Source organism: Pipistrellus kuhlii, unplaced genomic scaffold, assembly GCF_014108245.1.
Source record: "Pipistrellus kuhlii isolate mPipKuh1 unplaced genomic scaffold, mPipKuh1.p scaffold_m20_p_12, whole genome shotgun sequence".
NCBI classification, from domain to species: Eukaryota; Metazoa; Chordata; class Mammalia; order Chiroptera; family Vespertilionidae; genus Pipistrellus; species Pipistrellus kuhlii.
Genome location: NW_023425427.1, coordinates 29,048,592 through 29,063,124, shown reverse-complemented (window position 1 = coordinate 29,063,124; position 14,533 = coordinate 29,048,592). Strand labels below are relative to the sequence as shown.

Here is a 14,533-nt window from a genome sequence, read left to right as displayed (position 1 = left end):
ACATTTGATACTCATAACAGCCCCTTACGGCAGTTTCTATTATCCCCATTTTTCAGATGAGGAAACTGAGGGTTAGGAAGTTGAAGTGACATGCCCATCATCACCGAGTAAGTGAAAGGCCTGGGGATATGAATCCAGGCATTCTTTCTCCAGAAAGCCATTTTAATAAAAACATTCGTTACTGTGCTTCTAAAAACAGAGGTCTGAGCTCAGCCTAAACGAAGCCTTTCTGGATAATTAAAGATATAATGAAACACTTCTTACTCATTTCACATTCGTTTGGGTATAATATTTGGTTGAGGGGAAAAAGGTGATGGGCAAGCTCAGAGCTGCCAATGTCTACCTAAAACCAAAATTCTGGCAGCGATGTGGGTAGTAAAAGAAATTATACAGTGAACATCACTAAGAGAAAAGAGTCAGAAGCACCCTAAGTAGCCAGTACTAGGTGTTATTCAAACAAATTATAGCTCTTCTGAAAGATGGATTATCATTAAAAGTATAATGAAGAAAATATAAAGACATGAGGTACCTTTGCAATATGTTATTTAAAGAGAGGAAAACAGATTAAAACAAAATGAACACTGAGGGAGGGAACATAAGAAAGAAAATACTAGATTATTTGCACCAAAATAATTATCTCTGAGTCATGTGGCTAACGTTTAATTTTTACTTTGTATAACTTGTTTTCAAAGGTAATTTTGCTGACAAATGTACAGAAAGAGAAGACGGAAGGTACAAGATCATGGTCACTGTCACCGAGCATAAACAAAGATAGCTTATCCTATCACATCCGGGACACAAATCTATTTCCGCTAGTTAGCCACACTAACATGACTCGGGAGCCACACACCAAGTCCAATTGGTGGTGCCCAATCTAGAACAGATCGTTGTTTAATCCAGAAAGAACTCTGGCGTCTAAAAGATCCAGCACAGTAGGGAAACTGCTGGTTTTACTCTCCATCCGTTGAGAAATCTAACTGGAATGTCATTTGAATACACTGTCACTTCAAAAATTAAAATCTGTCACAATACTTACCCATGTCTTACAACAGTGTACACCGTGCTTGCCTACCTACCTTCAATCCATTCGCTATAAGCTGTCACGGCAAACTTCTGACCGTCCACAGTATAAAATTCCCTCTGGGCAAGGGCCTTCCCTCCACTGCTGTGGTTTTCATAGTTCCTCACAGATTCATTGCAAGAAGTGCTGCCACCGTTGATGACACCAACCAAAGCCCAAGCTTGCCTGGAAGGAAAGAGCCGTGCATCTGATTATTGGTCATGGTCCTGGCACAGGTGTTAGATCAGGTGTGCCCTGATGCTCATATTTTGTCCTTTGCCAGCCCCTACACCTTTTTTTCTATATGAGGATGCAAGTGCAAACGCTGATTGTGAAGTAAATGGCATCACAGAAGGAAATGCATGTGAATTTCAAAACCCGGTTTACCCAGCTCTGTAACAGGTGAAACACCGCTGACTGACTTGAATTAATGACTGCCTTCCCTCTTCAATACACACCCAGGTCATTCACCGCCCTTCTGGCCACGAACCCATTTCTGTTTCCTTCTTTTATAACCTGCTCTTGTCGCCCTAGCCAGTTTGGCTCAGTGGGGAGAGCATCAGTCTATGGACTGAAGGGTCCCAGGTTTGATTTCGGTCAAAGGCACATGCCAGGGTGTGGGTTTAATCCCCAGTAGGGGGCGTGCAGGAGGCAGCCGATCGATGATTCTCATCATTAATGTTTCGCTCCCTCTCTCTTCCCTCTCTGAAACAAATAAAAATACATAAATAAGTAAAACCTGCTCTTTTCAATTCTCCGCTCTGCAATGTTCTCCAATCTAGCTGCATAATAGAATCACATCTCTGCTTTAGGAACACCTCTCTGCCCAGACCCAGCACAGACCAATGCAGTCATCGTCTCTACAGACGGGCCCGACGTGAGTAAACTGGCGAAGTTTCCCAGGTGATTTGGAAGTGCAGCCACACTGGAGAACCACTGAGTAACAGCGCTGGTTCTCTGGAGTCAGCAGACCCAAAAATCACTTGGAAGGCTTGATTTGCTCGGATACACCCCATTTGAAACGGAGTCTGAGAACTTGCATTTCTAACAGGTTCCTGGGTGATGCTGAGGCTTCTGGTCCAGGGACCACACCGAGAACCCATGAGTTGGAGGTCAGAGCACAGAGCAGTAGTTATCAACCCCAACTGCACATCAGTTGCCTGGGGTCCTGACCTCCACAGATCCTGAAGTAAGTGACCAAGGGTAGGCCCTGGGCATCGGGAACTTTTTAAATCTCAGGTGTATAAGGAAGGCTGAGAACCACTAGGTTAATTGTTTCTTAAAGCTATACAATTACTATACAACAGACTGTACATACTACATGTCTATTTATTAAAAGCAATTGTTCTTGAAAACACTATTTTATTCCTGTGATATTGGTTTTTAAATATATTTTATTGATTTTTTTACAGAGAGGAAGGGAGAGAGATAGAGAGCTAGAAACATCGATGAGAGAGAAACATCCACCAGCTGCCTCTTGCACACCCCCTACCGGGGATGTGCCCGCAACCAATGTACATGCCCTTGACCGGAATCGAACCTGGGACCTTTCAGTCCGCAGACCGACGCTCTACCACTGAGCCAAACCGGCTTCGGCTATTCCTGTGATATTGGGATAAACCTCCCAGAGACTTACTTAAGCTTCTTGCCAAAAATCAAGAGGAAAAAAAAAAAGAAAGAAAAGAAAGAAAAAAAGAAAAGAAAAAAACCGAAAAAAATTACCTTAAGACTCCTGGTTTAAAACATGAAAAGAAAAATGTCAACTTCCTTCTCTAGAAAAAAAAAATACACCAAAATGTAATCTATGCCAGACAGATGGCCGGATAGTCACAGATAAAAGTTAACCAACGTATGCCTACATCCTTATAAATTCCACACCTACCCCTGCCTGGATTTAGCTCCTCTTTGGCTGACAACGCTTTACGGCTCTATTTATATTCCTTGACACAGCAGAAAGAATCAAATGAAGAATGTCTCAACATATTATCTCCTGTGTGAGAGGGAAGGAGAGGGGAAAGAGCAGAGGCTTCCTTTATTTACCAGGACTGCCTCAGCAACTATAAAACAATGTTGTATTCTACTGACACTATCTCCACAACACTCCTACTCCCCTCCTCCACTCGAGGAAAATGTCAGTGCAACCAGAACATTATCTTCAAAGGGGCATGTTTGTGTGCCTGGAGATAATGTCGAAGCCTGGAACGCTGGCAAGGGATCACAACACTGATTCCTCCACCCAATCAGCAGCTACATTTGAAGGGAATTTAGAAACCAGTAGAAAGAATAAAAAATGAATAAATAAAATAAAAAGTTAAACGAACAAAACATTCAGGGCCAATGATCACACTGACCTAGAACAGTGATGGCATAAAGAAACATAAGTTGTAACCCCTGGCATTATTGGATACGGGAACAAAGGAGGGAGTCTAACTTTGAAAAGGTGCTCCAATCCCAGGTCTAGGAACTATGGAAATACGTGCGCATGTGCACCAAGAGGGGAGTAAAAGATCATTCATTGAAGCTCCTAGGATAACAGGGGTCCAAACTGGAAAGCCACCCAGCCCGCCCGCTGTGAACACCTTGTGGCATCAACACACAATGGAAGATAAACAGCAATGACAATGAGCCAGCATTACATGCAACAACACAGATGACCCTCAATAACAGAGTTGAGCAAAGCAGCCAGACATGAGATATGATGTATTATCTGCCCTCGTTTATATGAAATTCAGACACTTTAGCATTCTGCACCCATTCAGGGCAGTTGGTTTTGGCTCCCTTTGGAGAGTGGAGGGAGTGATCAGTGAACAAGATGGGCCACTGGCAGCGTTCTATTTCACGAACTAGATGGTGGCGACCCAGTTATCACATTGTGCTAAGTCATTACACTCTACATTCTTATTTTGAGCACTGTCCTGTGTGTATATTATCTATATACATATTTATATATATGTGTGTGTGTGTGTGTATATATATATATAATTTTATATATATATGTTTTATATATATATATAAAACTAATAACTAGGAACTATAGAAATACGTGCACATGTGCACCAAGAAGGGAGTAAAAGATCATTCTAATGCGTAGCATAGCTACCAGCTAGACCGGATAACTAGCTGGTAGCTATGATGCGCATTGACCACCAGGGAACAAATGCTCAACGCAGGAGGTATGCCCTGGTGATCAGTGTGCTCCCACAGCCAATCTCCCACATCTGGCCAACCTCCCAAGGCCCTTCCCCATGGCCAGCCCTGATTGGGACTGGGTAAGATAGCCCCTATCAGCCAGGAGGGACCCCCACCCATGCACGAATTCATGCACCAGGCCTCTAATATTTAATAAAATATTTTTAAAAACACTTCTTAAGTTTTGCACGTTGTTCTCTGTCTGGAAAGACCTCCATCCTAAACATCTTCTAAACATCTTCACCTTTAGAGAGCCTCCACCAACTAACTTAGGCCAATTTTGGAGTTCCTTCACCTACACTCCCATTGTGGCCTGTCGGTGCAGCAAGTGTCTTATTGTTCAGTTCTCATCTACTCAGGTCTCTGTCTACCCACTAGATTAAACGAAGGCTGAGAGGGTGTCGTTTCATCAAAGACCTCTGGGTACCCAGCTATTAACAACTTTTACATTTTCCCTGGGTGACCAGAGAGCATTTTTACAACATTACAGACCCCTTTTCTTTGCTCACTTTGTCTTAACTCTCTACAGAATTTCTACAGATAAATACTCCAACAACCAGGAAAAACTAAGTACTAGGAACTATAGAAATACGTGCACATGTGCACCAAGAAGGGAGTAAAAGATCATTCTAATAACTAGATCAACCAACCATCAACAAAATAACTAGATCGTCTTAACATGTCAATTTTGGAAATTCTTTTACTTTTCACTGCAGATATTCCTTGACTTTACAAAGAACAGTACGGTAAGCAGAACTGAAACTTCTGTTTTCTGAATTAAATGTTGAGCCAGCTCAAGGATGCGTTAAGAAATCACGGCCAACTAGAATATGGCACAAGAACCACAAATAATACAAACGATCCCTACTCTCTGGATGAACTTCCTCACTCTCCAGCTCGGCCTCACGTACGTGCCAGGCCTCCCCGGACCTGCATCAAGCAAATCAGTAGATCCAATGGCCACCAAAGGATTCTGAAAGAGAAAGCTATGTGTGTTCCACCCCTCAGACTTTTTAGCATGAAACTAGGCTCTAACCTTTCAACACCTAAGGTGCCTTGATTAGCCTGAGTCTCATGACACACTTCAAAAGGTAGTGAAAGAGAGTAAATTTTCCTTACACTGCATCATTTTTTTCCCCATTTTTTTTAGTACCACATTTCTGTTCTAAGATGGGGATCGAGCCCACAACCCAGGCATGTGCCTTGACCAGAAATTGAACCCTGACCTCTGGGTTCATAGGTTAACACTCAATCACTGAGCCACATCGGCTGGGCCATATTTCTCTTCTTTTCGCATGCCTGATGCTACAGTTCACAAAGTGCTTCATAAGCCAAAGCCAAGAAAATAGCTTTTGTAAGCAGTATCCTGTCCTCCAGGCCCCTGTTCCAAAGCAAGAGGCAACCAGTCCTCCAGATGGCAGTGGCCATTGTGACCTGGAGTCAGGCCGTGGTGTGTTGTCTGTCTGTGTCCATTCTCGCTCTCCTGTCACATAGATGTAGACTCTCACCTGGAACAGGAGAAGAAAGTACAAAAGTATGCCCACCTGTAGCCCAGTCCTTGGATCAGCTTGCTTCCCAACCGATCCTGGATCATTTGTATGGTTCCCTGTAAGAGGCTCTTGGCTGCTGAATCTCCAACAGCTATAGCAACAATCCGTCCTGGATCCTGGACCCTCAGAAACTCCTGCAGACGCCTGCTCTCGTTGTGGTATTCGTGGGTATCAAACCTGTCGCTTTCTAAAATCTTGGCTGTGTCTTGGTCAATGACCCTCACATTGAGGCCCCTGGAAAAGTTCTTCTCAAAGGCATAGGCGCCGTAGGTCAGGCCCGAGGCGTGCAGAGTTCTCGCCAGCAACGTCCACGTCGCCTTCTGTGCCCCGTGTAACTCCAGTGTCCCGCCGGCTTCCACACCAATAAATTTTTTGCCAAATGTTGGCATACTTTCACCTTCATCGGACTTGCCATACAAGGCAATTGTCGCTTTGGATGTATAGCGGCATTTTTCTGCTCCAATATGAAGCGCCCCACCATCCTTGATCAGGATGTAACGAGTCCTCAAAGTAATATTTCTGGATCCATCTTTATGGTCCCCAAATACAAGCAGCCCTGCAGAGAAAAACACTGGGGTCAGCCCACTTCGGAAACATCCTTCTGACAGACAGAGAAACAGATTTCACTTGGCAGGTGGGGGGGGGGGGATTCTTCCGCAATTAAGTTGGGTTTAAAAATAATTCATTAAAGGTCTCATTAGAAAATTAAACCTGCTTTCAAAACAGTCAAGGAAGAAATGAAGAGCTCATATCTCAGCACACTAAAAATGCCCATGCTGAGAGATCAACCAAAGGACTTGTGTGCATGCAATAAGCCTCACCAGTGGTCATGGACAACAGGGGGGTGGGGGCATGCGTGCGGAGGGGTTTGGGATGGGAATGAGGGGATGAGGACAAATATCTGATACGTTAGTCAATAAAGAAATGAAAATTAAATTAAAATTTTAAATGCCCATGTTTAAGAGTTTCAACCCATTCCTTTTAGAAGTCAATCTTTTCCAGAATAGTACCAAAGAGCCTACAAATCTGAATCTCACTTTTCCATGTTAACCCATGTTAACTTTCTCATTACTCTCCACATCTGTAACAAAGATTTGGCTACGAGAATTCACCTTCTGGAGCTGTTTCCTTTTCTATAAATCGAGGGTGTTGACTTGAGAGATTTCTAAGGCCCTTCTAGCTCTTGAACTCTATGGTTCTACCTCTAAGGTGACCAGATTTTAACATTGGTAAAGCGGGACACCATGGGGGAGGGGGGGGGGTTGATTAAAAATTTGGTCTATATGGAGCAACAAAAATGTTCATAGAACGCAAAAATAGTATTATAATATATTTTTTTAAATTTCAACCTAAGTACAATTTCCAAATAAATAAAAAAATTATGTATAGTATTATTTTATTCTTTGGCATAATTCTCATTTGAGTGAATTCTAACAAATGATCAACAATGCAAACTTTGATAAGCAGTTCTCGATAGTTCTCAATAATTATTTGTTATTATTAAAGTTTAACATTATAAAATTAACAAAAATAATATAAAACTCATATCCTGGCTAAATAGCCACATGGCTGCCAAAAACCATATATTCCCTTCCCGTTCTCCTGCCGTTCCCTAGCTTGTCGTGCATTCTTTCCAAAAATCGGGACTTTTTTAAAACGCCGTGAAACGCGGGACAAATTGTTAAAAATCGGACTGTCCCGTCAAAAGTGGGACATCTGATCACCTTATTCTACCTTAGGAACTTTGCATGTCTCCGTGGTTAGAGTAACACCATGTCCCAAAGGCTACTGGCAGTTTCTATAGAAAGAACATCAAACGTGCCCCATAGTAAACAGCAAGCTGCTCCCACAGACAGGAACTATTACTCACCTCCATCCTGAATGACTATAGAATTCACTGTGGCATCTGAGGTCAGACGGAACATATCTCCCTCCTTGATAACAACTTGCTTTGCAGAATCTTGTCCGGGATCCCAGTTCCTAAGACGAGGGTTTTGATCTGGGCAATTCTCTGTAAGACAAAAGTGCAACATCCATATCCCATCAGCCCAACGAAATGGGAGGACACCTTTAGCCAAATCAAAGCACTACCATTATGTATTGTGATCTGAAATTAATGGGCTGACATCTTTTAATTTCTTGTCATAGGATGGAGACCCCACCCCTTCCTACCCAGCAGAGATATACCAAATCTTTTACTTCCTCCATACAGGAAAAAGGTCTCACCACAAAGCTAACTTGCTCCCATCAAACTCACAAAATCAAAATAAAATTCTCCTGAATCATCTTCTCTGGAAATACAATAACAGGAAGAGGCAAAACTGAATTGTCCTTGGGCCCACGTTTTAGAAAAGAAAATATGTTCACAACAAACATACTAGTAAATAAAAAATGGAAACTGCTAAGCAATATATACAGTAGGTCTTCCCAAGTTCTTTCCTGTGCACAGTGAGTTATTAGTAAATGATAACTGCACCTCTTCCACTCCCAAGGCAGCAGCTGGTAAGTACCGCTATCCTTAGACGTATACCACTCTTTCCCAACAAAGCTGCAAGGCAAATAGCCAACGACATGACTTCTCATTTTCAGAGGGAAGAAAACCACAGATCAGAGAAGCCAAACCCAAGATTACTCAGATGTTGAGTGATAGGAAAGTTCCCCTTTAAGAAACAAGGTTTACTTTACTTCCTGTAGCCCTTTCCTAAATGAGAATTTGTCTCCTGAAACATAAAGGTATTCTGTAATGCCACAGGTATTTAATGCATGAGACCTTTACTTTCTGCTATAATTTGAAAGAAGGGACAGCGGGGGACATCCCACCAATTTGGATTAACTAATGACCGTATTTATTGAGGATCCATTTGTCCACTCTATACTAGATACTGTAAAATTTATACATGGACACACACACACACACACACACACACACACACACACAGTAATGAGCCCACAGCCCTCCAAGCTATTATTAGTCCCACCAGTTAAGACCTTGACAATTATTTCATGGAATTAAGTTTTTTTCTCATAGCAGCTTCATAATCACTGATATTTAATTCTGGTAAATCAGTGATCATCACTATTATATTGAGAATAATTCTAAACTTTCCTTCCCATGGAGGACACAAGAAATTTTTTGAGTGTGTTCTAACTTAATATTGAAGATCTCTTCAACTTTTCTTCTACCTCCCTCTCTTGCCATAGAACATCTACCTGGAATTCTCCAAAATGTTCTATCAGATGCGAATGCATGTCCCATGTAACAACACTGTACCCAGCTATGGAGAAGGAAATCCAGTCTTTTGATATCTAGAGGTTACTACAATCGTTACATAATTCTCTTTGTTTATAATTATTCCCCAGGAGAGCATGCTTCATTGGAACCATCAACAAAAACTCCAGGCTGTTTCCTTCCAGTAACCTTTATTTAATGAGAAAGTGTGTGGTCTGCAGAAAGCACTGAAAAATAGCTCTGCCTGCCCCATCTTCCTGGCTACCCACTGTTGAGCAGTGGGTGCATTATCAAAGTTATGTAAGAGCAACAACCACAGTGCAGCTGACGCTGAAATACTTCAGCATACCAGATCTTTCCACTGATATTCTGCACTTATTCTGCCAAAATATGAAACCAGAGAATGTTGATTCAAGGAACCACATCAGCAATTCACTGCCTGAAACGGAATATGAAAACATCAGTTAAAGCCACAGATTTCAGCTGATTTTCCACTAACCTAGTATCCCTTTACTGCAAGTTACTTAGAAAGAATAAATCAACAGCAGTGATCTTGGTTATTGTGCTGGAGAAAAGGGAAGGAAAGTCAATGCCATGTGCAATGAAAAGCAACATTACAAGTTCCTAATGTGGTCAGTCTAAGGGCATGGCCAACAAAGATGTTGATATGAACATCTCTCCTACTCAGGTCTACTTAGAAGTATTGACATACCTCTCCCCAGGACCTTAAAGTCTATAAACCTCTAAATCACCCACGGACACTAAACAAAATAGTTGTAAATCTTTTAAGTGGTAAAATGCTTCTCAAATGTTATAGCCAACTAATTTGACAAAAATATGTTGTAGACTAAGAAATCCAGATAACTGTGGTGCCCAGTCCAGGCTGCTATATCTGCTTCTTCTCCCACAGAGCTCCCTGATTTTCACATGGACGGATGGATGCAGTCATGAGGCCGTTCTTTGTTGGTATAGTACTTAGGCTGACTGACAATGAACTTCTTCAGAATCACCCAAAATATTAATATATTACCAACTTGGAAAGCAAAGGCCTTTAAGAAATTAAAAACTCCCGCCGAAACCGGTTTGGCTCAGTGGTAGAGCATCGGTCTGTGGACTGAAAGGTTCCAGGTTCGATTCCAGTCAAGGGCATGCACATTGGTTGTGGGCACATCCCCAGTGGGGGGTGTGCAGGAGGCAGCTGGTCCATGATGTTTCTCTTTCATCGACGTTTCTAGCTCTCTATCTCTCTCCCTTCCTCTCTGTAAAAAATCAATAAAATATATTTTTTAAAAAAGAAATTAAAAACTCCCTATATGACCTTTAACTATGAAGTAATGAGTGATTTTTCTAGACAAATATTTCAGAAATCACACCTCCTATTGGATGTTTTCCTTTTAGGTAGACATTGTTCCTCAAAAATGTTTGAGACTTCTCTTTTCGAACAGTTCCCCAGCCAGTTGCAAACCACTTTTTAAAATTATTTTCATATATATGTATATTTTTAAATTTTATTTATTTAATTATTTACACATATATGTATGTATATTTTTAATTTTTATTTATTCATTTTAGAGAACAAGAGAGAGGAAAGAAGAAAAAGAGAAACATCGATTTGCTTTTCCATTGGTTGATTCTTGTATGTGCCCGGATCAGGGATCAAACTCTCAACCTTGGCCCAAGGAGATGACACTCCAACCCACTAACCAGGGCCTTCACTTATATTTAAAAAAAAAAAATCAAACACAGTTTATCATTCCAATTAGTGATCTTCATCACTAAAAACAAATGAAGGCCTATCTCCCACAAAGGATGAAAATGTGTTACCATAAGAATTCAGTAAAGATTCTTAAAATTACCATTTCAAAAAGAAATACCCAAGAATGTCTTGAGCACTGGGACAAAGTGACAAAAGGGGAAGAAAGAGCCATCCTTTAATTTTATCATTTCCATGGATTCCTTTGACAATTGCTCTCATTCAGGTTACACCTTATATTAACTACTTGCATATTAGTTAGCTAGAGCCAACTTAAGATAAAAGAGCATTTTAACAATATTCTCCTGTTTTCTTCCTTCTTTCTTCTTCTAGGATATGTTCCGTAAGTGCACGCGCACACGCACATGCGTGTACACACACACACACACACACACACACGAACTTACCATCTGGAGCGTATTTTGAGGATATTCCTAAAATGACTGCAAGTGCAACAAAAAATGAGAAACTAGTGACAGCAAAGCAAATGAAAGTATTTTTGTGCCTCTTCTGCTTTTGGCTTCCTCCCTGGGCTTGCTGCTCTTCAGGTGAGAAAGCAAAGCTGGCCCGGGCCTCCTGTCTGACGGAGGGACATTTGGCTGAAGCTTGGCTCTTTGGAGGAGGAGGGGGACGCAGTGGGACAATCTTCCCTGGAACATAGCCGGAGGAGCGATGGCCATTTCCATTCTGAGGTTGCAGGAAAGCAGGGGAGCGTCCCCTGGAATTAGTGGCATGCATGATACGCTGTCACTGCAAAAAGAAAAGGGGGAAAAACGAAAAGAAATGTGAGAATTAGGATGGCTTTTTAAAAAGTACACTTTATTGCAATCATCATTAAACTTACCATTTAAGTCATTTTAAAGTGTATAATTCAGTTGTATCAAGTACATTCAGAATATACACAACCATAATAAGCATCCATTTCCAGAATTCTGTCCAAACACACTCTATAGCCTTTAAGCAACAATTCCCATTCCTACCTTCTCCCCAGGCCCTGGTAAACACCGGGATGACTGTTAGAAAATACCACTTGTATCCCTCTGTGACAGAAAAAGGGGTTCTATGAAAAGTGACCTTACAGGGTGACCTGATCATCAATTCTTCCCCAGGCAGGTCAGGCACATCAACCTCTCTAGTAAAAGACTGATCTTTGCCTCAAGCAATCCCTGTCCACTGTTTCTGTGCATCTAGGTTAACACCCCTTCCAAACACCCCTTTTCGGACCCTTCCGGCAAAGCCACCCTCAAGTGAGCACATAATCCTTAACTTTCCTGTACTCTAATCCCAGCCTTGCCTCCTCCCACCTTCTTGTAATCTTCTTTAAATCCCCTGCATAAAAGGAAGCATTTTTAGTGTTTTTGTCTGTGGTGATCTTGCTTCCAGGTGTATCCTGTTTGGTTCAAATATATTTTTATAAAAATTCTCTACAGGTTTGGACATTCTTATGCCAACACCTAACATATGTGGACAATCACCTTCGCTAATCACCTTCTAATATCACAGCTTCTCAGTCTGGCTGCACATTACAGCCACCCCCCCTAACATCCATGGCCACACGTCAAACCATTAGGTCCGTGTCCAAGCATTGTTATCTTTTCAATGTGCCCCTCCCCGTGTTGCTAATGAGCACCTAGGTTGAGAGTGACTGTTCTATGGCAAATGTTCTCAATTTTCACCGTGTGCCTAAGAATCACCAGGGATGCTTGTTAAAATTGTAGATTCCTGGACTCTCCACCCCGGTGATTCTGGCTCAGTTGGTGCAAAGAGAGCCCTGGATTTTACATTTTTATCGCAATACCCTGGTGACACAGAAGCACACAGTATTACAAGCAGGTGGTCATACTTTGAGTATCATTATTCCAAGTTCTTTACACTGTACTCTGAAGTCCATGTCTTGAGTGACACAAGGAGGCTCTAACAAGTTCCCAATAGACTGGTGTTTAGTGTTCCATTTCACTATATTCATCTTATGGTGAAGCAACTTACGTATTTTTTATGTGTATTATCTCTTTTATAGATATAATTTTAGGAAGGGAGAAGAAAAGAGAGATAGAGGAAAAGGGAGATGAGAGAGAATCATTGATCGGCTGCCTCCTGCATGCCCCACACATGAGATCAAGCCAGCAACCTGGGTATGTGCCTTGACTGGGAATCGAACTGTGACCTGCTGGTTCATAGGTGGACGCTCAACCACTGAGCCATGCTGGCTAGGCTACCTGTATTATCTCTTAACTAGACACTGTAAATTCATTTAGGGAGGAAGTCTAAAGTCTACATTATCTCCTTAAATCCTCACATTTTGGTTTAAAATAGTAGGCAAATATTATGGTTAATTTATATATATATGTGTGTGTGTGTGTGTGTGTATGTGTATGTATATGTGTGTATGTGTGTGTGTGAGCATTATGGTTAACATGATTTTAAAAAATAGCTAACACTCATACGGCACTTACTACCAGGTCTTGTTCCAAACACCTTATGTGTATTAACTTATCTAATACATTTATACAACAAATATCTACTAAGTAGATGCCATCATCCCCATGTTACACACAAGAAACTGAGAGCTACAATGTTTATAAGCTAGTATACAGGAGAACCAGGTCCCAAGCCCAAGTTTTTTACTCTGGAGTTCAGGCTCTGAAGAGTTATACTAATGTGTCTTTCAAAGCAATTGAGAGGCAGTAATTTCAAAGAATCTGTTTTGTAAGGATGTAGCTAGAACTGTGCTGAAAGGGCACAGCACTATTTCAGAAACTCTTCATGCAAAAGTTCAGTCGACTACTAGTATATGTGGTTCTTGCCTAAGAGACGCTGGCACACAAAAGACACTCCTTTTCATTTGTACAGATTTATTGTAATATGTTTTTGAATGAAAGAGTAAAGTTTTAAATGAAATTTTGCTGTTTCTTTGCAGAGAGGGAGAGGGAGAGAGGGATAGAGGGAGAGAAGGAGAAGAAGAGGAGGAGGAGGAAGAGGAGGAGAAAGCGGTGCTAATCCACATACTGGTCTTATAGCAATGACTGTGGATAATGAAAACATGCTCAATGGCTTCAGAAACGTGATATGCACCTTTTCCATTACTTCCCTTCCTCGACAAAAAGAATGTCTCAGAGTCACCTGACTTCATTCAATACCCTTAAAATTAATCTTCTTCAATTTTTGCCAAAACAATGAGTAAGATTCTAGTCCTAAGGGTACCTCCAAATGGCTCTAAATGACAGCAAGTCCATTAACGCAAAATGTGGTCATGAGAGAAGCCACAAACAAGTGTTCCCAGGACCCAAATGGCCTGGAAGTGAACAGGGACAGAAAGGACATCTAATCAGGCACCAATGCTGATTTTGCACAGGGCAAAGGACATCTCAGAGTCCGTGTGCCTGTCTAGTGTGCAGTGTGATTTCTGAACCAAAGCAATTATTGATGAAGCTTAAGCTCCATGACAAAGGGAAAGCAATGGGCTTTAAGGTGCTATTGAAGAAACGACTGCTTGTGCCAAGGAACAGCATGAGATAAAGGATACATCCTGCTGGAACAGATGAGAGAGGATAACAAGGTCCCCTTGATGATGGTCTATTAACAAAGAAAAGACTAAACCAGAAATTCTAGAGTGCCAGCCTCGCCAGGGTGGGAGGGAGTCAGGACTGTAATAAGTGAGTGGAAATCTTTTGTTTGAGGCTGCAATCATCTGACACTTCATTGTTTCAGGGTGAGAAAGGTTGCCACTTAAAAGGCTGGAGAGGCCTCTTGTG

General features: G+C 41.6%; 1 protein-coding gene across 8 annotated transcripts in view; it reads right to left on the bottom strand.

The window, feature by feature from the left end:
• The window catches only part of CEMIP2 (cell migration inducing hyaluronidase 2), a 76,450-nt gene that overhangs the window by 47,869 nt on the left and 14,048 nt on the right, over positions 1–14,533 (bottom strand). For 7 of the 8 annotated variants that reach the window (XR_004987171.2, XM_036433811.2, XM_036433809.2 and 4 more), the window contains 4 exons: positions 11,189–11,531; positions 7,670–7,810; positions 5,794–6,355; positions 1,077–1,246 (listed from right to left, as the gene is read on the bottom strand). Coding sequence is in view for 6 of the 8 variants with exons in the window: in XM_036433811.2 (XP_036289704.1) it covers positions 1,077–1,246; positions 5,794–6,355; positions 7,670–7,810; positions 11,189–11,519 (1,204 nt within the window). In the remaining 2 variants the exon portion in view is untranslated. Of the gene's footprint in view, positions 1–1,076; positions 1,247–5,793; positions 6,356–7,669; positions 7,811–11,188; positions 11,532–14,533 lie in introns of those variants that run through there. The other variant, XM_036433815.1, reaches the window with a different exon arrangement.